Genomic DNA, 23318 nt, shown 5'->3' on the forward strand with positions numbered 1-23318 from the left:
TCAGGCCACACATGTTCACTTTGGTGTGTATTGCTAGAGAGGTGTGTTTATATATATATATATATATATATATCTCTAGGGAGGATGCATGTGATCAGCACGGGGAAATCAGTACTCTCCAGACAGAGTGTCAGGGGTCTTGCAGTTTCATAGCACAGTCAGAAAACTCACCCTACAAGCTTTAACCAGTGCTTGGTCCGATACTGATAGATATCACAAGACTACTATAGAATACTGATGAGCAAAGGTATTTAGCCATTTATATTTACTAAAATATCATATCATATTTATCGGCGTATAACATGCACTTTTTTCCCCTTTAAAATCGGGAAAATTGTGGGTGGGCATTATACACTGATCCCGGCCGCTGCTGAATTGCATAGAGCCGCAATCTCCTGTGTACCCAGCACAGCCACGCCTCCTGGCCCTGCATTGGGCCACTGTTCTGTCTATCATATGAGCAAGGCCTGGAGGCGTGGCTGTGAGTGATGGAGCGCCGGGTACACAGGAGATTGCGGTTCTATGTAATTTGAAAAGGCTTCATTGTTGGTCAATTTATAGGCTGTAGATGGGCACTGAATAGGCTGCATTGTTGGGCAATTTAATGGCTGCAGATGGGCACTGAGCAGGGTGCATTGTTGGGCAATTTAGAGGCTGCAGATGGGCACTGAGCAGGGTGCATTGTTGGGCAATTTAGAGGCTGCAGATGGGCAATGACCAGGGTGGATTGATGAGCTGTGACCCTAATTTTGCTTAAAATGTCTTTATTTAAAATGTAACTTTTTTTTTCTTAAACTTCCCTCCTTAAATTGGGGTGCGTGTTATACGCTGATTAATACGGTAATTGCATTTCCACGTTCTGTGTACTGTAGGAGACCAGATATAGTGAATGCAGGGTCCTGGGTTTAGTAACCCTGTAGAGTCTATGGGCACAAGTCACCGTAGGAACCTTTTCTAAAGTCGGAACGACTTCAGTAGCGCTAATTAAGACATCCATCATTGACTAACATGGTATTTCACGTCATGCAACTTGGGGGTTGGATCCCAAGTCGGGGCAGTGTGAACCAAGCCTAAGACCTCATTCCCACGAGGCAGATCTGCTTCCACGGAGTCCGCCAGCTCAGGAGATCTCTCCGTTGATCTCTGCTGAGCCGGCAGTTGACGGGTCCCTCTCCGCTCACTGAGTGGGGAAGGGCTTGTCGAGTGCCGCTGGTTTCTATGGAGAGCAGCATGTCCATTTTCATCAGATCTCACCCGATCCAATCCACCAGCGACGGATCCGGACGTAGGGCCTTCCATCTGTTTTTGGCGGATTGGACCTGGTTGGATGTCAGCGGACATGTCACCGCTGACATCCGTCACTCCATAGACCAGCAAGGAGCGCCCGTTCAGGTCCGCCATCAAAACTGACAGGTAGACCTGAATGGACCGACCGTGTGAAAGGGGCCTAAAAGCTACAAAAGAAACAAAACAAAAAAAAAAACACTGTTTTATTTTATTTATAGGCGCCTTTCAAAACTCCCGAGCTCAACTTAAAAGGATAGCAACAGAACAACAAAAAAAAAAAAAAATCATATTGGTGAAAACTATAATAATCCTATTGTATTCTAATTCCAATGTTTAGCCCACCCAAAGTAGAGGTTACTTTTTATTTTATAAACCTTTTGGCTTCCACCGCTTTCAAAAGCAAAACTCTATTAAAAACAAAAGAATCCTAATAAACTGACACAAGGCAAAAGTCTATAAACAAAAAAGGTGATTATTAAAAAAAAAAAGGATAAACTTTTTATGGTTCTATAATCGGCAGAACAGTGTTTGGGGGTAAATACAGAAACCTCAATTCTTCATCGGGGAGGGCGTGTTGTATTCTTGGAATTTTATGGCAGCAGATTGTAAGATTAAAAAAAGAACAGAATGTAACTTTTTTTTTTTTTTTTCTTCCTTCTCTCATTGACCTGGTCCCAGAATGTAGGGAGGAGAGGCTGGGGTTGGGAGAAGGTGTCTTCCAGTAACAGATGAGATGGGCATGTGTATGTAAATGTTCCTGTGTGTGCTGATACAAGCTGTGATGTAATTGGTGTGTCATCGGTGGGATGGGCAGGGCTGGGAGTTTCACCTTTCCAGTATCTCGGAGCTCTCACAAAGTGTCAGGCGAGCAGCAGACACACATGCAGAGCCCATCTGTGGATTACTAACCCTTTTGGATTACTAGCATACAATGGGGGACTTAATATTCCAGGAGGGAACACAATAGGTAAGCCGGCAGTCAATGACATTCAGTGTTTGCTGGGCTGACGCTGGACATTTGGCGTGCAGCTGTTGGTGGCTGGGTGCTAGGGCTTGCAACATGTAATTGTGTACAAGTGTTACCAAACCTTTCCGCCTTCCTGAGAACAAGATTTTCTGCTTTCTTCTTTTTTTTTTTTCTTTTACCTTTTTAAACCTTTATGTTTGTTAGAGATGTTTATATAGGTGGCATGCATTGCCATTTTTTTTTTTATTAGGTTATTCATAAACTTCAATCTTTAAACCTGGCATGGACTTGGAATGGGAATAGGCAGGAAGGTCTTTCATTGAGAAATCTGCCTCCTACGTTCTTCATTACAGGTATGTGTATAGCACCAATTTCCATGGCGCTTTACATACTGTGCATGCCTGAAGAAGGGGTGCTGCGTGCCCCCCCGAAATGTCACGCTTAACACTGTGATGTGATCGCCGAATATACACTTGGACTTGATTTCAAGGATCCTTGATGTGCTGGAGACACAAATTACAGTCACATCAGTTTGTGCGCAAGGAACTTACAGTCTAAGGCTCCTCACTTGCATATTGGGGCAAATTTGGACAGGAGCCAATTGACCTACCAGCGTGTCTTTGGAGTGTGGAAGGAACTGAGAGTACCTGGAGAAACCAAGAAAAGAACCAGGAGAACATGCATGCTCCATACAGATCATGTCCAGGTTGAGATGTCAACAGAGGACCCCAGTGCTGAATTGGCAAAAGTACTTACCAATATGTTACTGTGCTGTCCATTGAGAACCCGTTGTGACCATTCTTCTTCTTCCTGAGTCCTAAATGTTCACTCTTCCAACAGAACAGGTTGGAGAATCTCTGCGTACAAGGATCGCTTTTAAAAGTTTTTTTTTTTGCTCTGTTAACCCTTTTCTGATCTTGGAAGTACCCAAACCTAACCAGACGTAAGGCGATCACAGATTTTAGATGTTGTGTCTATTGCAGAAGTCCCACCTTAACGTTCCTGGAGTGGCACTTGGGTTGGAGACCAGGATACCTACGTAAATCGGACATGCGTTGCTGGGTGTACATTGGGGTTCCTGTACAGTAAACCCTTCTACACACTGTCGTAGATTCAGTCGGAATGTTTCCTATTGGACCGTTTTGTCGGATATTCCGACTGTGTGTGGTCTGCATCGGACTGTTTCCTTCGGAATATCCGACGGACCAATTTTTCCAACTTGCCGGTAAAATTTTCCGACAAAATGCTTCCGATTGGACATACTCCGATCATGTGTAGCCTACTCCGACGGACAAGGTGCCACGCATGTTCAGATCAAATTCCTAGACCAAAGCTATTGGCTACTAGCCTGAACGTAGTCCCATCCTAACGAAATAACGTCATCACATTATGTACAATCGGATTTTCCGACAACTTAGTCCGACCGTGTGTATGCAACATCACTTCCGGACCTCTTCTGGAATTAATCCGTCGGAATTACTCCGGATTTGGTTGTCGGAATCTCCGACCGTGTGTACAAGGGCTTAGACTTCCATATTGAAGGCACTGAACATGCAGGGAATGAAAATGAGCTGAAAATTTTGACCGATGCTGATCATCTTGTTTTTGGTGCAGTAGAAGGACACCAAAATAATTTACAACAGAGATCAGAAGAATGTGTTGTGAAACTAAAAGTACCAGCATTCCCATCTTGGTTTCTAAAGAAGCATGCTGGGAGTTCCTTAAAGCTTTATTAAACCCAAAACCAAAAATGTATTCTATTGCAGCTTACCAAATATTGTGGTGGCAGCATTAATTTTCTTTTCCTTTTTCTCCTCTGTTTTCATCTGGTGATCTGGCCAGTAACACTTCAGTATTAGAATGCTCCCACTCTGGATGAAGGCTCACAGGAGGCACAGCAGCATTGTCAGTCTGGGGGCAGGGGAGTGTTAAATGTCTTTTAATAAAGTGAAGCCAAGTCCAGCTAACACTTTATAAACAGTTACACAAAAAAAAAAATCCCTTTGGGATAAAGGTTTTGCATGAATCCATAAAAGCTGACAATACCCGGTCAGTGTTAAGTGGTTTGTCTCATCGATGTAAACTGATGCATTCTGCTGGAGAGCTTGTGCTCCTGAAAAGCAACAGACTTGCTGGCTGAATCACCAGGTGAAAATAGAAGAAAGCCTAAAAAATAAAACGAATGCAGCCATCTTATCTAAGAGTTGGTAATCTGCAATAGAATGTATTTTCTTTTGGATTTTATTTTGTGCAGATATAGACTGACAGAACTCCTTGGAACCGTTAGTTCTGCGAAATATCGTGTCAGTATCCAAGAGACCGATAGGTGCATTTGTTGAGCATTGGAAAATTCTAACCCATAAAAATCAATCAGACTTTAGATTAGTGAGATGAGATTTATTTTTGGTTGCTAGGGGCTGCTGCACTTTGTCAGTTGGTCTTTTGGATTTAAGCCTGGCAGATTGGCATTTCAAGTTCCGGAACTGTTGGCACCTGAGCGTTTTGTAGCTTGAAGCCTGAAGTTGCAAAACGCTTCAGGGGAAAAAAATCCATTATTCTCTATGGAGAGGAGATCTATGGAGATCTCCACTCCAATTTGCCTGAAGCTCAAACAAGATGTGGACCTTTTTTTGTCGCTCGAATTGGGCATTTTTGGAGCAGGAAGCGGATGACAAAATCTAAAAACATAGCAACAAATGATGAAACAGATGATCGTTTTTCATATTGGTTAATAAAAAAAAACCGTCGGGAAACGCTGCATGGAAACGCGCAAACACGTGCGACAAAACGGCAGAAAAACGTTCAAAAAAGCTACGTTCAGGTGTGAATGGGGTCTTAAAGTTGCTGAGTTTGCCATGGGACAATTGTTCACTTCTGCATGTGGAACTCGATTCAAATCTATGAAAATATAATCTCCCTTTAACAAACTGCATGCAAAACTCTGTATGCACAAAGGATATTGTTTGCGGCTGTGTTGTGCATTTTAATACATCCTATAAAAACGTGCATTTGCCTCCTCGTGTATTGCAAGGTTAAATGTTTTCTCCATAGTTTATTGCTTTTGGAGCAGGCTTTCACTGTATTACAATGATAAAACCTCGGACAGCTGACTGCTGCATTTAGTTCTGTGCATATAGCAGGTGTTATTTTTTTTATAGAGGCAAATTATACAGTAGGCACATTCATAGTCTAGATCAGCCATTCTTACCCAGGGTTCCTCCAGAGCAGTGGTCTCCAAACTGTGGCCTGTGGCCCGGCTGCAGCCCTTTACTTTCCTTTATTCAGCCCTTGGGGCACTAGTCCTCCCACTGACACCAACAATGGGGCACTATTACCTTCCGCTGACACAAACATTGGGGCATAATTTCTACGACTGATGTAAATCAATAGAGCACTACTTCTGCCACTGACACCAACAGTAAAGCTGGATACACACACTGGATTTCCGTTTAGATTTACCAAAATCATGTAGTGCAGAGGGCCTACCTTATTGCACAAATATTGAAACTGTTAAGGTTTGACCTCCATATTATGATGTTTTGGTAAATCTAAAGAAAATTGTATAGTGTGTATCCAGCTTAAGGCACTATTCCTCCCAATGACCTCAACAATGGGGTGTCCTTTCGTCCAATGACACCAATGACAGGGCACCATTCCGCCAACTGATACCAACCATGGGGCACTACTTCTCCCACCACTAACACTAGGGTATTTTCTTCTCCCATTTACCACAGTCCGACCCCCCCAAAGTCTGACATTAAACTGGCCCTATGTTTAGAAAGCTTGAAGACCCTGCTCTAGAGCAGACTTTCTTAACCTTTTCCCCCACTAAAATAATTGTAGGTCTCAGGGGACCCCTGCTAAAATGAATTCATTGAGGGTCAGTGGGGAAAAATGCCTCTTACATTGGTTAAAATGTCCTCAGCCACAGCTAAAAGATCATGAATGAAGCTGGCTTTGCCAAGTGGTGTTGGCCCTGGAACTGTCTGACTTCCAATCTTATGGTGCTTAATCAGTCAGAGCTCAAGGAACTCCTAGCAACCTCTAGAGCAGCCATTTTGAACCAGGGAATGTTAGAGGTTCCTTGAGCTATGGCTGATTGACCAACGTCACTTGGCCAGCGGCATGATATCTTTTCAACTTTCCGTAAGGGGACATTCTGACCACCACTGTAAGGGGTGTATTCTTCCTACTGACCAGCCAGGTCAGGTATGTTTTACTATTGACCCCCAAAGAATTGTTTTCAGTAAGGGTTCCCTGAGACCCGAAAAATAATTTTAGGGTTTCCTCTGGCATAAAACAGAGTTTCTGGGTTAGACCTTTTGTAGTTTGGAATTTTCACACCATTGCCAGAGAGACCAAAAGTAAGGGGAAATTCAAAATGTTAGAGTTGTGTAGAGCAAGAAGTAAGGGGAAATCCTCCAATGGGGGAAAATATTCTGGTGACATATGCCAGCAGGAAACATACAGCAAAAAAAAATATCATAGGGGTTTTAACCCCTTCCTACTATATATCTTAAGCGAAAAAAAAAAAATTGACTTAGGAGTACGAATGCGTTAACCAGTTTGCTGCTCCACGTTGCCACTTTTGGTGATCACACATCTATAGGCCTAGTCACCAGGTCATGTGATCTCTGCTGTGATGGGCTAAATCTCTACTTTAGCAGAAATTACTTTTTGGCTTTTTCATACAGAAAAGACCCCCTTCTGAATCTCCTTTTGAATTGGAGTGGAATGTAAGAGATATCGCGTTTTGTGACACCTATGTGCTTTGCTGCAGGAGATTTAAGGACCCATATTGGATCGCGCATAAGTAAAAAAAAAACCCCAAAAAGAACGCTAACCTTTTATTTTTTATTTTGTTGGCCATAGATGATGGGAGAATCCCTCCCGTGGAGCTATTGTGTTCTCCAGGCAAGAGGGGGTGCAGGGAGCCATCCCTGCCAGAAAAAACACGCAGGGATTATTGCTAGCAGCTATAGCCGCTGGCAATAATCGCATGAAAAATCTGACATGTACGGAAGTTGTTCAATCAACTTTGGTACAATCAGCCTGCCCATACATGGTTCGAATCTGTCGGTCCATGGCCGAGATATGAACGGTCTTTATCCGGCTTTACATGGAGTTTTGGATCAGACCCTCCTGACAGGCAGAGCTGATCGTGTCGCCAGTGAAAAAGTGATTTTATGCGATTTAAATGTTATATTTGTAGTTTTTATTGAAAACCCTAAAAGGTTTCTCCTCCTGAAGCCTGGCATAAGTATTGGAATCCAATTTTCAGCAAATGTCCTTTTCTTCGGAATCTCCGTGTATGTTTCGCCGTTCTTTGTAGTGAAGGCCGTGTTCTGTTTACAGTGCTTATTCCAAACCTTTTATTTTCACCATAAATAACAACCGCAACCATTCCAGCATGATTTAAGCTTCCAATTGCCTTGCTTGCTCAGGCTTCCTATGGTCGTAATACGTTTTTCACCGCAGAGCGTGCTGCACATTAAATAGATAATGATACGGTTATTTATAGCAAAACCTTTTTTTTTCTGTCTCTCTCTTGCAGCTATTTCAGTGGAAGCAGCTGGAGAATTTGTACTTTAGAGAGAAGAAATTTGCAGTGGAAGTTCACGATCCCCGCAGGTAAAAAAAAATAATAAAAACTTTTGTGAATTCTCAGAATTTGTGTGTCAGAAGAACAAGCAAATTGTCAGAGATGGACTATTTTGTATCAAATAATATACAATGGTGTTTACTATTTTGACCCCCAAGATAAACTATGCCATGTCAATTGGAAGCATTTAAAAAAAAATCAGTTTAGAATAGGATTTTAAGGCACTGATATTAGTGCACAGATTATAAAACCATAGAAATTCTATTCAACAAATCTCATTAAAATCACATACAAAACAAGAAAGCAGGTATGATCATGATCATGCTGCAATTTGGGTGCAAGTTTTCAATGTTCCAACTCGTTTTGACATCTCTTTGGGTAAACTGCGTAAAATGCATGCAAACCAAATGGATCACATATCCTGTAACTGTTACAGAGACATCATACTTGGGGAATGCACCTACACCACCACACAATAATACCGATCCATTTTAACCTGACAGAACCCACAAACGCACATCTTGTGTTGTCCTAATCAGCCAATCGTATGCTCCCAGGGAAACAGGTTAGCAGATGAGGCAAGAACATGCAGCTAGAGGTATGAATGAGCAGACAACCACTCCCCAGGATGTGCTGACTTCTTCCTCAATGATCTGCTTTAATTGTAATATGACCATGAATGCCATCAATTGAGCACTTGTGGTCTGTGGCCACCATTTTAGAGGTGAGTATTGGAGCATATAACCTAAATATGGCCATGTTTCCACACTTGGCTGCGTACTGCCTTCTATAAATGAATTGTACGATATGGCTATAGACTGGTATTCGCAGCTCTAAGCGCAAGCGTGTATGTGTACAGTCATGCAGCCCTTAGTACAGAAGCCTATAGCCATATCCTGTAATTCATTTGTAAAAGAGGCTGTATGATGCACCTGTCAGTCCTGGGTGCTGAAATATGGCCATTTTTAACATTATATGCTCCAATACCCACCTGTGCATGAGCCCTTGAGGTGGCTACAGACCATAGGTGGTCAGCTGGGGGCCTTCATGGTTGTATTACAATGAAAGCAGATCATGCATGAAAAGCTTTGAGGAATGGACCCTGCAAGGCCCCAAACATTGGTTTCTTATGACTTGGGACGCTGCCTGCACAATAAATATGTGAAATGCATTTATTTGGCATGCCGGTGGCTTCCTATCTTCCTACACACAGCCATATCCTGTAATTCCATGCCTGAAAGCCTCAGGTGTTGCGTACAGGCACCTGTACAAATGAATTACAGAATACAGCTATACACAGTTTTGAGCATAACCATGCATACATTTTATAGATTGACGCAGAAGTGCATATACATTTTTGTGAATGAAGCTGCATGTACCCACATATAGTCTAAACATGCAATTCATATAGAAGTACGCCTCTAGTTGCACAAGTCTACGTCCAGGGCCGTATATATGTTTATGCTCACAGCTGTGTATAACCACATACAGGTGAACACAACACCCGCAGCTCCCATATGCCGAAATATCACCAATATTGCGTTCTATGCCTCAATACGCCCAAATGCGCGAGCCTTAAAATCTCTGTTTACATTGAAAAATCTTAAACAACAAAATGTCATCTAGCTGTAAGAATGGGCCCCATTCCTAAGTTTATTGTGTGGAACGCTTGTAAATTCCTCATATTTTAATGCTTACCGTCTGTCAATCTGAATAGTAGGGCATGCATTAGGGTGTCATGCTTATCTGTACTATTTATCAATCAGAGTTTTTTTCCTTCAAATTTTTAGAATAACTGTGTCAAGGCGAACCTTTGGACAGAGCAGTTTTGTAGTTCAGACCTGGTATGCCAGCAATTCTCTGATCAAGTCCATATGGGTGATGGCAATTAGTCAACATCAGTTCTACCTGGACAGAAAGCAGAGCAAAGTGAGTCAATATAATCCAACCTCTTTTTAACCTTTGATACTGAGGTCTCTAAATATATATGTGTGTATGTATGTATATATATGTGTGTGTGTGTGTGTGTGTGTGTGTGTGTGTATATATATATATATATATATATATATATATATATTTAATGTTGGCTTGCTGAAAAGTATGTCCATGTACAGTATAGTATGCACTCAATACTTGGTTGGTGCTCCTTTTGCATCAATGCGGTGTGGCATGGAGGTGATCAGCCTGTGGCACTGCTGAGGTGTTATGAAGGCCAGGTTGCTTTGATTGCAGCTCTCGGCTCATCGGCATTGTTGGGTCTGGTGTCTCTCTTCTTCCTCTTGACAATACCCCACAGATTCTCTGGGGTTTAGGTTAGGCGAGTTTGCTGGCCAATCAAGCACAGTGATATCATGATCATTAAACCAGGTATTGGTACTTTTGGCAGTGTGGGCAGGTGCCAAGTCCTGCTGGAAAATTAAATCGGCATCTCCATAAAGTTGGTCCGTAGTGGGAAGCATGAAGTCCTCAAGAATTTATTGGTAGAAGGCTGCCCTGACTTTGGACTTGATAAACACAGAGGACCAACACCAGCAGATGACATGGCTCCCCACATGATGATGAACCGTGGAAATTTTTGCATTTCAATTGGAAATCAAGTTCAAAGAGTCTGAAGGAAGAGCGGAGAGGCACAAAATCCACGTTGCGTGAGGTCCAGTGTGAGGTTTTCAGTTGGCATTAGACAATGCCTCGGCAGGAGGGATTCCCGCATCAACACTGTCTGTGTTGGTGGGGGAATTGAGCAAATTTTTCTTCTGCAACCTGTGGTTGCAGGAATGAAATTTGCTCCGTGTATGGCCAGCCTTGGATGTGGTGGCTGCCTTCATCTTTATTTTTATCAAGTTAATTTCTCTGTAAATACAGAAAAGTTCATCCTGTCAGTGTCCATCTTCTAATGTATACCTTTCTGTGCTATAAGCTATCTCAAACAAAGTTATCTGCTTCTTGTGTGAACTGCACAACCCCTTCACCTTTTGTAGTGGAAATGAGAAAAATGGGAAATGTTTGTAGTCCAAATCCGAAGAGCAGCCTAGGGTGACCACGCTACTCCTCCATAGATATAGTGGGGTGGTGAATAAGAGTTGTCACCTTAGGACAGGAAGTGTTTTACTGCCTGGATCAGCAGGTGAAACTAAAGTAAAAACAATACCTTTAAAAAGAAAAGGAATGCAGCCATGACATGTAAGCTTGATTTATATTACATGTTTGTTCTTGTGTTCAGATACCGTTTTTTAAATCATGACCTGGTTCCAGTTGGGGGTTCACAGAGCAGAAAATTTGTACTTTGTTTTTTATGGGTAGAAAAGAAAGAAAGGCATGATGCTAATTGGCCTGGCTAGTTGCAATTTAAATGTCATTGTCATTAATGTGACGTTATCTCACCCATTTAAATAATTGCCTTAGCTGTCAATGAGAGGCATTCACTTTGTTTTGTTTGCAAGAAAGAAAGAAAGTCAGCTTACAGGAAAGATGATGCTAATTGATTTAGTCATTTTATCTTTTAAATTCCATTTAGCTGTGTACTATAACGCAATCGCGAACACTAGTGGAGCCTAATTGGCTGGTTCCATAATGCTTTTAGGGTTGCAGGGCCAGCCCCCGGTCTATTTATTGATGTGCGGCAGAGGACAGTATTAGTTCTGGGCTCTTATTATATTGCTGTGTTTTGTTGTAATTTATAGCCCTTATCCATCTTCCGCAGGCGAAAATTCCAACCGCACGCAGCTTGGACGAACTTGCTATGGACCTGACAGAAAACAGCACAAGCCGAATTTCCAAAATGGTGGATGGGAAAAACCCAGTGATCATGGCCAGCAGCGGGAGTTTAATCTCTTCAGGTAATAATGACACTGCTGTCTGGGTCATCTCATTGGGCACTGCATGGGTTTGAGATCTCTTGGCTTCTTCAATATATAGTACATTGAGTGGGATGCCAAATTCACCACCCTTCCCCCACCTATCTAGGCACTACCTATCTCTTTCCAACCCCTCCTTGCTTGCCTCCCCTTTCTCTGGTAGAGCATCTATTGACACCCCACCCATGTACCTTCTCGAGGATCACACCTGGTTGCTTTACTAGAGTCTACCATGCATGGCTCAAATGTTTGGCCAATTCACACTGAATCTGCATAAATCTGAGCTGTATGTGCCCTGGTTGGACAAAAGTGCATTGAACAATCCATCATTGTGAAAGGAGCGAAGTGGAAAACTGGCATTCCAACAGTGCCTGCATCCAATCAGATGTAAGCGCCGTTCCGGTATTCTCACAGCTGCTATAGCTGACTGTCATAATACAACAGCTGACAATGACATTTAGTCTATCAATGCTGTTTAGTGTGCATGGAGGAATACGTTAAGATTTCTTAAAAGATCTTATAAGTGTGTGGCCAACTTTTGCCTCTCAGTACAGGACCTAATACACATTTTCATGACCCACCTTCTGTTGTCACATATGAAAGTATGTACTATGCAAAATGTACTTATACCATGAATACATATTATACAGCAGGGTTCGTCAACCTTCTTTTTTTTTTTTTTACCCCAGAGGAACGCTTAAAATTTTCTGATCTCTAGTAACCCCTGGTAAGATTAGTCCATTGGGGCACATCAGGAAAATGTCCCTTACATTGGTGGTGGGAATTGGGAAGAATGCCGCCCTTTAAAAGGGTGGCTAGAATGACTCCCTTTAGTCGTGCTACTTAGTGGTGTTGGACCTGGAACTATGCAGGCACCATCAGACGCAAGGCCAGTTAGCCAAAGTTTAATGAACCTTAGTTGAGAATGGCTGCTACATAGTGATACACACCTACTGTACCTAACCCGAATCCCTTGTAGTGTTAAAGCTAATGAACGTTTACTATTTTACTGCAACATTGCAGCAGCCTAAATGTGTGGTGCACACAGCCATCGTTTGATGTACCTTATGGCTAAACCAGTGCAGGCTGTCTTTGTGGGATGAAGTCATGTAACTCATTGGGGATGTTGAGTCTTGACCAGTTGTTTTATGTTCCAGGTTCCATAGACTCAGAAGTCAGCGAGGAGCAAAAAGCAGAGAAAATCCAAGAGCTAAAGAAGAAAGAGAAAGATTTGCAGGAAGTGCTGCTGAAAAAAATTGACGAGCTGAAGAAAATATGTATGCGGGAGGCGGTAAGTAGTGTGTGTGTGTGTGTGTGTGTGTACGTTTAAATGAACCACGCTAAAGGATAAGTTCACCTTTGGAACATGTTACATGTTCCATGTTCCACCCATTTAGAGTGGAACATGTAACATGTTCCAGCATCTGCACCCCTCCTCTTCCTGTGACAGCGGGCAAAAGAGCTTCTCCCCGAACCCGTCACAATTTGAAAACCACTCCGCTCTACAGGGGGCTACTCTTGCAGCTGCATTGTTCCTTTTGTTCCCTGTGAATGGATAGACTACAAGTACCATCAGCCATTGCGGCTGAAAGCCTTTTTGTTAATGAACTACGAGTACACTGGTGAGGGCTCTGGTAGTTAATTTAGCTTCCTGCTCTCCAGTAATTGCTTGCCTGTACGAGGCATGGGCAGACCGCTATTCTGAGAGTCTGCAGGAGCCTGAGATTGTTCCTGCCGATCGTGAGTGCAATGCTTTGCAAGCTCCAATAAAAAATATATACATTTTTACCTGAAAAAAATTTGCATTCATTTATTTTTTCAAAGGTGAACTTATACTTTAATTATGACAGCATTATGGCATCCATGCTTAGGCTCCAACACTAACCTTGGAAGAGCAGTGCACCAGGGAGGGTGATATTTATCAATTTGCATCTATCGCATTTACAGTGTGTGTATGTATATATATTACACACACCAGCCACCTACCATTGATTTGTACAGACTAGCAGCTGTACACTGCACCCGAACTTTAGAAAATCTATTGTATTTTATTATTAACATTGTAAAGCGCTGCACAAACTTTTGGCGCTATAGAAATCCTGTTTATTATTAATAGAGCAGGTTTACATTTTTAGAAGACCTAGCTGCATTTGTTCATTGACCTGTAGTTTGCGGCGCAAGTCAATTTAAACGTACACTTTCAAAAATGCAATGTGCTGCATTTAACTCTCACATCAAAACGCAGGCATTCTGGAGTGAACAATCCCATATAGGGAAAAACAAAAAAAAAGCTGATAAAGTTTTGTAAGTATTATTGTAGAAGTAAAATAATAATTTTATTTATTGTTCTTCAAGGAACTGACTGGGAAATTACCATCAGAATATCCGCTGATTCCCGGTGAAAAGCCGCCTAATGTACGGAGGAGAATGGGCACGGCGTTTAAACTGGATGACATTCTTCTTAATGAAGAGGTAGATGTATACAAATGATCTCTTTTCCTGTGTTTAGAAACGGCTACGGCTGTTGCTTTGTATATCTACAGAATGTAACACACTGCTGCTCATAATTCTGCATGAGGCTCCTATCAACTATTAGCAGCAGTTGGACAATGCGTAGAGGTTGATTTACTAAAGGCAAATATACTGTGTACTGCAAGTGCAGTTGCTCTATTATAGGTCGGAGGGGAAGCGCTGCTAAATTCTATCATCCAATCATGTCCAAGCAAAAATGCTTTTATTTTTCTTGCCTGTTCCCCCTCAGATCTAGAGTAACTGCACTTGTGGTGCACAGACTATTTGCCTTTAGTAAATCAACCCCATAATGTCAGGGAATCTGTCGCTGTGTGCTAGCTTTAACAGTCAGTTAGAAATTTTAACTTAAATTGAGAAAGGTGTAATAGATGCAAGTTGATTCTTAAAGTGAGGTTCCAGGCTTTTTTTTTTTATTAAACGTCAGCAGCTACAAAAAGTTTAGCTGCTGATTTTTACTAAACAAACACCTGCCCCACAGTCCAGCGGTGCGGCCGCACGGAGCCCCGCTCCTAGGCACCTCCATTGATACTGTAGGCACCCAGCCGTGAAAGCTTGCGGCTTCACGGCCGGGTGCACCCTGCGCATGCACCGCTATTCGATATTCAGAGTTGTGCTGCGCTCTCCCAGTGGAAGGCAATCTTCTGGGACCTGTCATACGTCCCAGAAGATTGCCGAGAGGGGGGGGCTGCCTAGAGGGAGAGGAGGAGTCTCCTAGATGGTCTGTAGCCGGAACCAGGAAGTAGGACAGGAAGTCCCCTTCAAAACTAATACATCCTTAAATAGATTTTTTCAATGCAAGGAATGTAGGTATCTGAATTTGACTTAGTATTCGAGTTTTGCAGTCCCTGTATAGAAGAGCTAAGACTGGGCAAAGGAGAGACAGCACAATGAGCCATTTAAATGTTCTGCAGTGTAAGGAGCAATCTGCTTGGGGGGGGGGGGGGGGGGTAGAGAGCAGAGTGACAGTAAGGTGAGCTCTTCCATGTGCTGCTTCTCCTTTCACTGTCCAATCACAGACTGGGGTAGGGAGGAGGCCTGTAACAGTTACTGACCTGCAGCAGAAAAACCACCTGGCCTCTTCCCCTGCAGACCAGACTGTTCTGGGTGGCAGAGCTGTTTAAACCTCAGGACTGGAAGGACACGAATGCACATCCTTTTTTGGATGCTTAAACGGCTCCCTGTGTATTTAGTGGTTTGTCTGGCAATCGGCTTTAAAACTGTAAAAGGTTTTCCCCATGGAAGTAAAGATAATAAATCTGTCTGGTTTGCATCATGATGTCTATTGCAGGCAGGAAGTGACACAGTGACATTTCCCGTGTGTCCTCTTCTTCATTCTTCATCCTTCATCCTGCACATTGCAGTATTTCCTTCTTCTGTTTTATCCAGGGTCTTACATTTTTTTTATTTGTTTAGGATTCCGATTTAAAAAATCTGGAGCACAAATTTCTCATCCAGCAGCAAATGGTAGAAGCTACAAAGAAACTTCTGATGGAGCCCGACCTGGGCAAGAACGTCAAAAGGAAAAGGAAGCAGGACTACAGCGATTCCATTAAAAGGTTACAGGACATAGAGAGTTCAATCAATGAGTACAGAGTGAAGAGCGGGAAGGACCCGACCAAGAGGGCATCTCTGCTTATACAAGGTATGGTGCCATCCTAATGATGGGGCTACAACATAACTTCTATTGGTGTAGCAGAGCTTTATAGGCATTATTCCAGTAGCAGTGTACTGTATACCCTTTTTGATGTAATAGTATACTGTATAGCTTCTATGAATATATCCGCTGACCATTTTGTCCTCTTGCCCCACTCGCTAAACCTTTTTTTTCCCCAAACTTTCTAGATGACATCATCCCGTCAGAAAGCAGTTCCCTATCTGATACGACCACATTTGATGATGGTAAGTACTACCTGACTACTTTACACTATAAAGAAAAACTGTCCCTCAAGGTTTTGTCATTTTCTGGAAATGTTGAGTTCAAATACAGAACAGTGAAACGCAAATATCGGAAAGATATCTATGGTTTGCAGTGCCCTCTGCTGGCTACTTCTGTGTAGTGGAGTTCCAGATGGCTTTGTCTTGTTGGTCAGCAATGTGCATGTTTGTTAGGAATCTGTTAAACTTGGACTTCACTGTACTTTCTCAATTACAGATGACGCTCTTTATCTGCAAGGGCAGAGGTCCTGTTCCCTACAGAATTCTCCTAAAATTCGACCTCCCAAATCCCTGGGAGACAGAAGCCTGTCTAGAAAGTCTTCCCTCAACGAGCAGTTCTCTGATATGAGGATGTCAAGGTAAACAAAGAGCCTATGTCCTATTTTGATATGGGATACAACTGCTGCTGTTCTTTTGTTTTCTGCAATCGTTTTCACAGTTTTCTGGTTTGTAGGATATTGGCCTTCTATAGAGTCTCCCCTCCTCTGGTGCCCAAGGCAGGTTGGTAGAGTTGAGATCTTACTGCTGGAGATCATAAGGCAGTCTTTCTCAACTTCTTTATCCCAGAGGAACCCCTGCTAAAAAAACATTATACTTACATTTGGTTGTGCATTAGAGTGGTAACTAAACTGTACCAGGTTTGATATTCAAAAGTAAATATGGCATACCTAACATATTTGACACTACAAGAAACACAAAAAAGAGAGGGTTCACCTGCCTAGCTATTTAATAAAATATTTATTAATAAACCAAAATAAGTCTACTATGCCCATCAGAGTAAGCATCAGTACCACGATTTCTCGATCCACCATGCGTGCTCCCAGGCTTGGTAAAACGCCACCACTGAATCTTAGCTGGCATATGCAGTTTGAGGGTAGTGCCCTCTTCCTCAGAGTTTGGCAATCTTGAAATTACATGAAGAATAACAACAGAAAATAAAACAAGCAGTAAAAATTGCCCTAGCAACTTCTGAAGGGACCCTAGCAATGCATCTAACTCTGGTTGAGAATGGATGGGCTCCAGGATACAATAGTCTTTGAAAAATGTGTTGTTAAAGCTTACTGGAGCCTGCTTGGGGCAGTAAGGGACAGTCAGAACTCTCATTAAGATCTGCGTTGAAGCTCCACAAACTGAAATTGATGCTTTAAATATTTCAACAAAGCTGCTTGTAGTTTGCAGAGAGCTTCACAAAAGCTTGCTGCACCCATTACTCTTGTACAAGCTGAAGCCTGTGACACATAAGTACCAAGTAGGCGATTCACCAGCATTCACCCATACTTGAAACTCCAGTTCTGCATAGGGTAGGCTGTACATTGCATTACATTGTGAATCCAACCCTATACATGTGTTTCAATCAGCTCTTTGGCTCAAATTGCCTTTTCCGTTTGATACCCACAAGGGAGCCTGCAGCATTTTTGTTGCTGGAGTTAGCTTATTTCCTATGTGTTGTACCTTTTTGTACAAATAAAGGGAAATCTAAAACTTCAACAACTCGGCTGGTTTGGAGAGAGCAGATCAAGTCAGCACTTACCTGCATCTGGCTGGTATGTTCTAGAGAAGTCCTTTTGTCTGTGTCTGCTGGGGCACTGGGCACTAGTTCTGTAACAACCAGTTCAGACTTTGTTTTAGGCATAACATTAGAGCTTGAGGAGGAAAGCGAGCCCCTGCAACCAAGGGAGGTTTGTTCTGTGTTCACAATGATTGGAAGGTTAATCAATTTGGCCACATGTGAAAGGAGAAGCCGTGTAGACATTATATGATACATGCTCTAAGTGTGCGTAGTATGCAGTATTCCTCTATATCATAAATTATACCCTGTGGTTTATCGGTGGTACTGTGAAGATAAATACCGTACAAGTCATTAAGACGAAAGGAAACAAACTTTTTTCATCAAGCGTTCCATAAATCACTTACCGTTCCGTACTCAGACCTTTATGTAGCTTATTTGAGTTTCCCCTGATTCCATATTGAATGCCAAGCAAATATATTACTTATGTATTTTTATTGACTTAAGTTTATGGCTTTTGACAGAATACATATTTTACATCACATTCAAAAAAAAGTGCAGTTGCCAGAAATCTGGCTCTGTACTAAAGTTCTGAATGCTAGCTGAAATTATTATCGATTTATATATCGCCAACAGTTTACGCAGCGCTTTACAGTGTATAGGGGGGGACAACACAATTACAGGCCTGTAATGTCAGCAGGGTCGTCTTTAATATTGATTGGCCCCTGGGCAAAAATTTTCTTAGGGCCCCCCTCCCCCCATGCAATTTCGCTCTCCACCTTCTCTGAGACATACAATAAATAGCAGCTAGACTTAAAATCAGTTTACTCTATCAGATCAGGCAGCGATTGCGATTGGTTGCCAGAGGTTACAGCATATCATTACTGCTTACTGACTGGTTGCTAGAGGTTACAGCACATTTCTGCTTGTTGATTGGCTGCTAGAGATTGCTGTACAGTAATACAGCTCAGTGGTTGCTGTAGGTTACAGCACATCTTCTCCTAACTGCAGGGGAGCATGATATACCTATGAATGCTGCCTTTATTTACATATCTATGCAGTTGGCCTCAGCTATTTACATATGCATGCCACTGCGATTTACATACGAATGCCAGTATTTACATTTGAACACGGGTCTGCAGGTGAGTCATCTGTACACAATAGGGCAGAGCTGGGCAGCATTAGTAGCAGTACAGGACTAAAACTTCAAGGGACAAGGGAATGTAAACTGGGATAGTTGGCAAGTATGAGGCAGCTGGTTTGGGCCCCACAACAATGACAGGGCCCAGGGCAGCTGCCTCTTTTGCCCTGCCTTAAAGACGGCCCTGAATGTCAGGCTCACATGCCTGGCGAGGGGGTCCTGCATGACTCTGAAACGTTGCACCTCTTTTGTTGTGATCATGCATTAAACTACCTGTTTGGACGCCACTTTGGGCGATTCTTGGTGTGCTGGCAAATATTTACTTTGTGACTTGAACCAGTAATCCAGCTGGTTGTTGCTGCAGCTCCCACATCTTGAGAGCTTATACCAGGAATGTGTGCGGTGGGAATATGAAGTATTGAATCTGAACAGGGATGCACCGGACCCCAGCTGTGAGCTGCAGCCACAGCATGTGTGAACCCAGCCTTACACAGCTTGTTTTCTAATACCTGTTCCAGTCTGTGTAAAATGTACAGCATTGTATACGGCATCCGCTTCTAGATTCTGTGAGCGCAGCATCATTTTTTTAAATTGTTTATATTGTGTTACAATATATATTATATTGTGTTAATTTTTTTGTTCCCATATATAGTCATAGAGAGCCTACATCAACGCACAGCAGCCCCTACAAAACAGCTGAGCGGAAGACTCACGGGGGAAGGAGTATACCTTCAACGCCTGTACTAACACGAAATGCCTACAGCAGCAATCACCTCCAGTAAGTTCAGGATGTGTATCTCTCCAGCACTGCAAGACAGGAATGTTAGTGCAGCTTGGTCCACTCCAGCTGTATTCCAATATTGGCCCTGTATCACAGGAACATTCATAATTCACAAAATGCTGACATCTGGTACTTGGCTTAGGCCAACAATCTACAGAATCAACATTTTAAGCTCTTATTATTTCTGATTAGAATGATTCAGAACCTAATTGGATGTAGGCCTTATATGATAAATTAAATTCAATCTGGTCATAAATGTTTTAAATGATGCAGAAATGCCTTTTTGTTCTCTGCTTGTAACTGTGTTAGTCTTCAAATTCATTCCTGTGTCCCTGTAGGGCCCAGGCTGTACGTGGGGCCACAAGCTAATTCCTCCCCTCTCAGATGTCACAAACTCTACTGCCCATTGAAGGGCTGGCCTTTGAATGACGGAGGGAGATGAACCTAGGCACAGGAGCGCCTCTACCCCCCCCAGAGATACATTTTAAGACAGACTTGTACAAAGAATGATCCCGTAAACCAGGGGTCTCCAAACTTTCTAAACAAAGGGCCAGTTTACTGTCCTGCAAACTTTAGTGGGCCACACTGTGACCAGTGAAAGTAGAAAATGTCCTGCCGCCAGAGGGAGTATGCAATGCCCTATAATTAGTATTGAGGTGGGGGGGGGGTGAGTAATAGCGGCCCATTGTTGGTATCACTGGTGTCAATGGGAGGAATAGTGCCCCATCATTGGTGTCAATGGGAGGAATAGTGCCCCATCATTGGTGTCAGTGGGAGGGATATCACCCCATTGTCATTGTTGGTGGAAGGAGCTATACCCCATTGTTGCTGACCGTGGGGGCGACTAAGGGCTGTAAAAATTTGAGCAAAGAGACATAGTTTTGGAGAACACTGCCTTAAATCAACCAGAATGATTTGCACGGGACTGTCTCGTTTTTTGATCAGTGGGAGCCATACTGTATTGCTGCCTACCCCTTACCATAGCATCTTTGAGACCTAAATCGCAAGAAGAACATTTCTTACTACTTCATGGGAGCTGAGCTGTTTTTTTTTTTTTTTTTTACTTGTTTGTCAGATTTCTCAAACTTTTGACGCCTGAGGAAATTATGAAATAATTTACCTATTAAAAACCCCAAAAAGAACTTAAAAAAAAATATATAGGTACATTCTACAATATAAACCAAAGTATCAAAAAACTTGTACCAAACATATATAATGTATGAATAGTAAGGATATATAGTAACACTGCTTACTGGAGTAAACTATATATCGGTGGTCTCCAAACATTCCAAATAAAGGGACAATTTATTGTCCTTTCAGACTTTACAGGGGCCAGGCTGTGGTCAGCAGGAGTGGAACTTTTCCTGGCATCAGTGGGAGTAAACCACCACATTTTGATATTGGGGGAGGAATAGTGCCCCATTGTTGGTATCATTGGGAGGAATAGTGCCCAATCATTGATGAAAGTGTTAGGCGTAGTGCCCCATCGCTGGTGTCATTGGGAGGAATATAGTGCCCCGTCATTGGAATTATTGGCGAGAATAGTTCTCCATTGTTGTCAGTGGGAGAAATGGTGCCCATTGTTGTAAATTGGCAGAATAATGTCCTATATTAGTGGGAGGAAGGGTGCCCCAAGGACCGGATAAAGGCGACTGCTGCAGACCAATGCTATACAGTAAATTTTTGGAAAATCATTTTTGGGAATTATTTGGGTTTTAATAGGTATGCCATTGTTTTTAACCCATGTTTTGCGTCTAAAAATTTTATTTTCTTCTTCTTTTTTTTTTTTTTTAAAATGTTAGCTGCATAAGAGTAAGATATACATTTTTTACTATTTTCTTTTAGTACATATTTACACAGTAGTGGTGTCTTTAATTTTTTCTACTTTGGGCTCTGGACATTTTACCACTTTTTTAGGAGTTAATTTTGCAAGGTGTAGGGCTTGGAGGTCTGTTCATGAGTTTGATTGCTGTTCTTGGAATCCTGGTTAAGAATTGTTGGTTTAGAGTAAATAAAACCCAAAATGGTTCACTGCTAACCACCTGCTGTTCATTGTGCAGGAAAAGTGAGATCAGTCAACCGTGTTTTACCTGATTTGTTTTCTGCTTTCTTTAGAAATGAAGGTTTAAGCTACGAAAGCAGGCAGCGGCGCGGCAGTCTGGAGTCGCATACGCCCCTGATTGATTCCATTGATGGAAGCGCCACATTTTTGCTTACCACAAGCCAGCGAAGCAGCAGTACAGAGATCCTAGATGATGGGTCCTCTTACACCAGCCAGTCTAGCTCTGAGTACTACAGCACTCCTCCAAAACAGAACCACTGCTACACAGCTCAGACGCTGGACAACCGCTCCCGAGATAGGAGGCGGCACAAAAAGCAGAACTTCTCAACGGCCAACACGGGTAGCATGCCAAATTTGGCAAACAAGGACACTCGCAACAGTGTTTACAAAATAGCCCAGAACCAGCCATCATCAAGCTACTATATTACGGGATATTGTGCATACCTGGATAGCGATCCCTATTACAATGGGGGATATATTTATGAAAATGATACAGAGGGACAGTACAGCGTTAATCCTTCTTATCGATCTTCTGCACATTACGGGTATGATCATTACAGGGACGCAAGGTATGATGGGGACCAATTTGTGCCTCAAAACCCATATGCAACACTAAGGCTCCCCAGGAAAAAGCCGGCAGCAAAGACCACTGAGCAGATCACCAAGAACATTCATAAGGCTATTGTGGCCGAGCATTTGAGGGGCTGGTATCACCGAGCTTCAGGCCAGAATGACCAAACCCATGGACTGCAAGGAATGGTGGAGTCGGAGCGGGGTTCGCAGAGGAGCCTGTGCTATGCTACTATGCAAGTCCCCTCATCTCCCAGTGTCCGCGTACCATCTTGCTCATCTGGTAAGAAGACATGAATGTTTATCCTGATAGAACGTTGTAGCAAAACTGTGGTGCTCAAGCTGAGGGGCTGCGTTTATCTAGGGGGGTTTCTGCCAAACCGAGGGAGGTCTATAGGGAAACCACAAAAAGCCACACTCCCAGGCAACTATAATAAGATTCAACCATTGACTAGTTTTGGGCAGATATTGGTTAGTTGCATCATGAAAACAATCCTGAATTCTTTATTTGTATGGGTACCTTTTTCATTATGAACAGCAGAGTGGCCTTGGAGGATTCTCTCTCTCTCTCTGGTGTGCGCTCGCTCTCTGGTGTGCGCTCGCTCTCTGGTGTGCGCTCTCTATCTGGTGTGCGCTCTCTATCTGGTGTGCGCTCTCTATCTGGTGTGCGCTCTCTATCTGGTGTGCGCTCTCTATCTGGTGTGCGCTCTCTATCTGGTGTGCGCTCTCTCTCTGGTGTGCGCTCTCTCTCTGGTGTGCGCTCTCTCTCTGGTGTGCGCTCTCTCTCTGGTGTGCGCTCTCTCTCTGGTGTGCGCTCTCTCTCTGGTGTGCGCTCTCTCTCTGGTGTGCGCTCTCTCTCTGGTGTGCGCTCTCTCTCTGGTGTGCGCTCTCTCTGCCCAGCGCTCTCTGGTGCGCTCTCTCTCTGCCCCTCGCCCGCTCTGGTGGTGTGTGTGTGTGTGTGTGTGTGTGTGTGTGTGTGTGTGTGTATATGTGTATATATATATATATACACCAACCTATATCTTCATACTCTGTTCACATATGTGCAGGCTGCTTTGCAGTGTGATTTGAATGCCTGGT

The 23318-nt window shown here is 42.9% G+C and overlaps 1 protein-coding gene across 3 annotated transcripts in view; it reads left to right on the forward strand.

Annotated features, from left to right (window-relative positions):
- FRMD4B (FERM domain containing 4B) overlaps positions 1-23318 on the forward strand; it is a 343633-nt gene that overhangs the window by 313716 nt on the left and 6599 nt on the right. For all 3 annotated transcript variants that reach the window (XM_077451878.1, XM_077451877.1, XM_077451879.1), the window contains exons 12-21: positions 7809-7885; positions 9647-9785; positions 11557-11692; positions 12868-13001; positions 14066-14182; positions 15656-15884; positions 16085-16141; positions 16395-16536; positions 19478-19603; positions 21722-22521. In XM_077451878.1, the coding sequence (XP_077308004.1) occupies positions 7809-7885; positions 9647-9785; positions 11557-11692; positions 12868-13001; positions 14066-14182; positions 15656-15884; positions 16085-16141; positions 16395-16536; positions 19478-19603; positions 21722-22521 (1957 nt within the window). The remainder of the gene's footprint in view (positions 1-7808; positions 7886-9646; positions 9786-11556; positions 11693-12867; positions 13002-14065; positions 14183-15655; positions 15885-16084; positions 16142-16394; positions 16537-19477; positions 19604-21721; positions 22522-23318) is intronic.

This window comes from Lithobates pipiens, unplaced genomic scaffold (assembly GCF_037356315.1).
Source record: "Lithobates pipiens isolate NorthernLeopardFrog02 unplaced genomic scaffold, aLitPip1_a1.2 Scaffold_23, whole genome shotgun sequence".
NCBI lineage: Eukaryota > Metazoa > Chordata > Amphibia > Anura > Ranidae > Lithobates > Lithobates pipiens.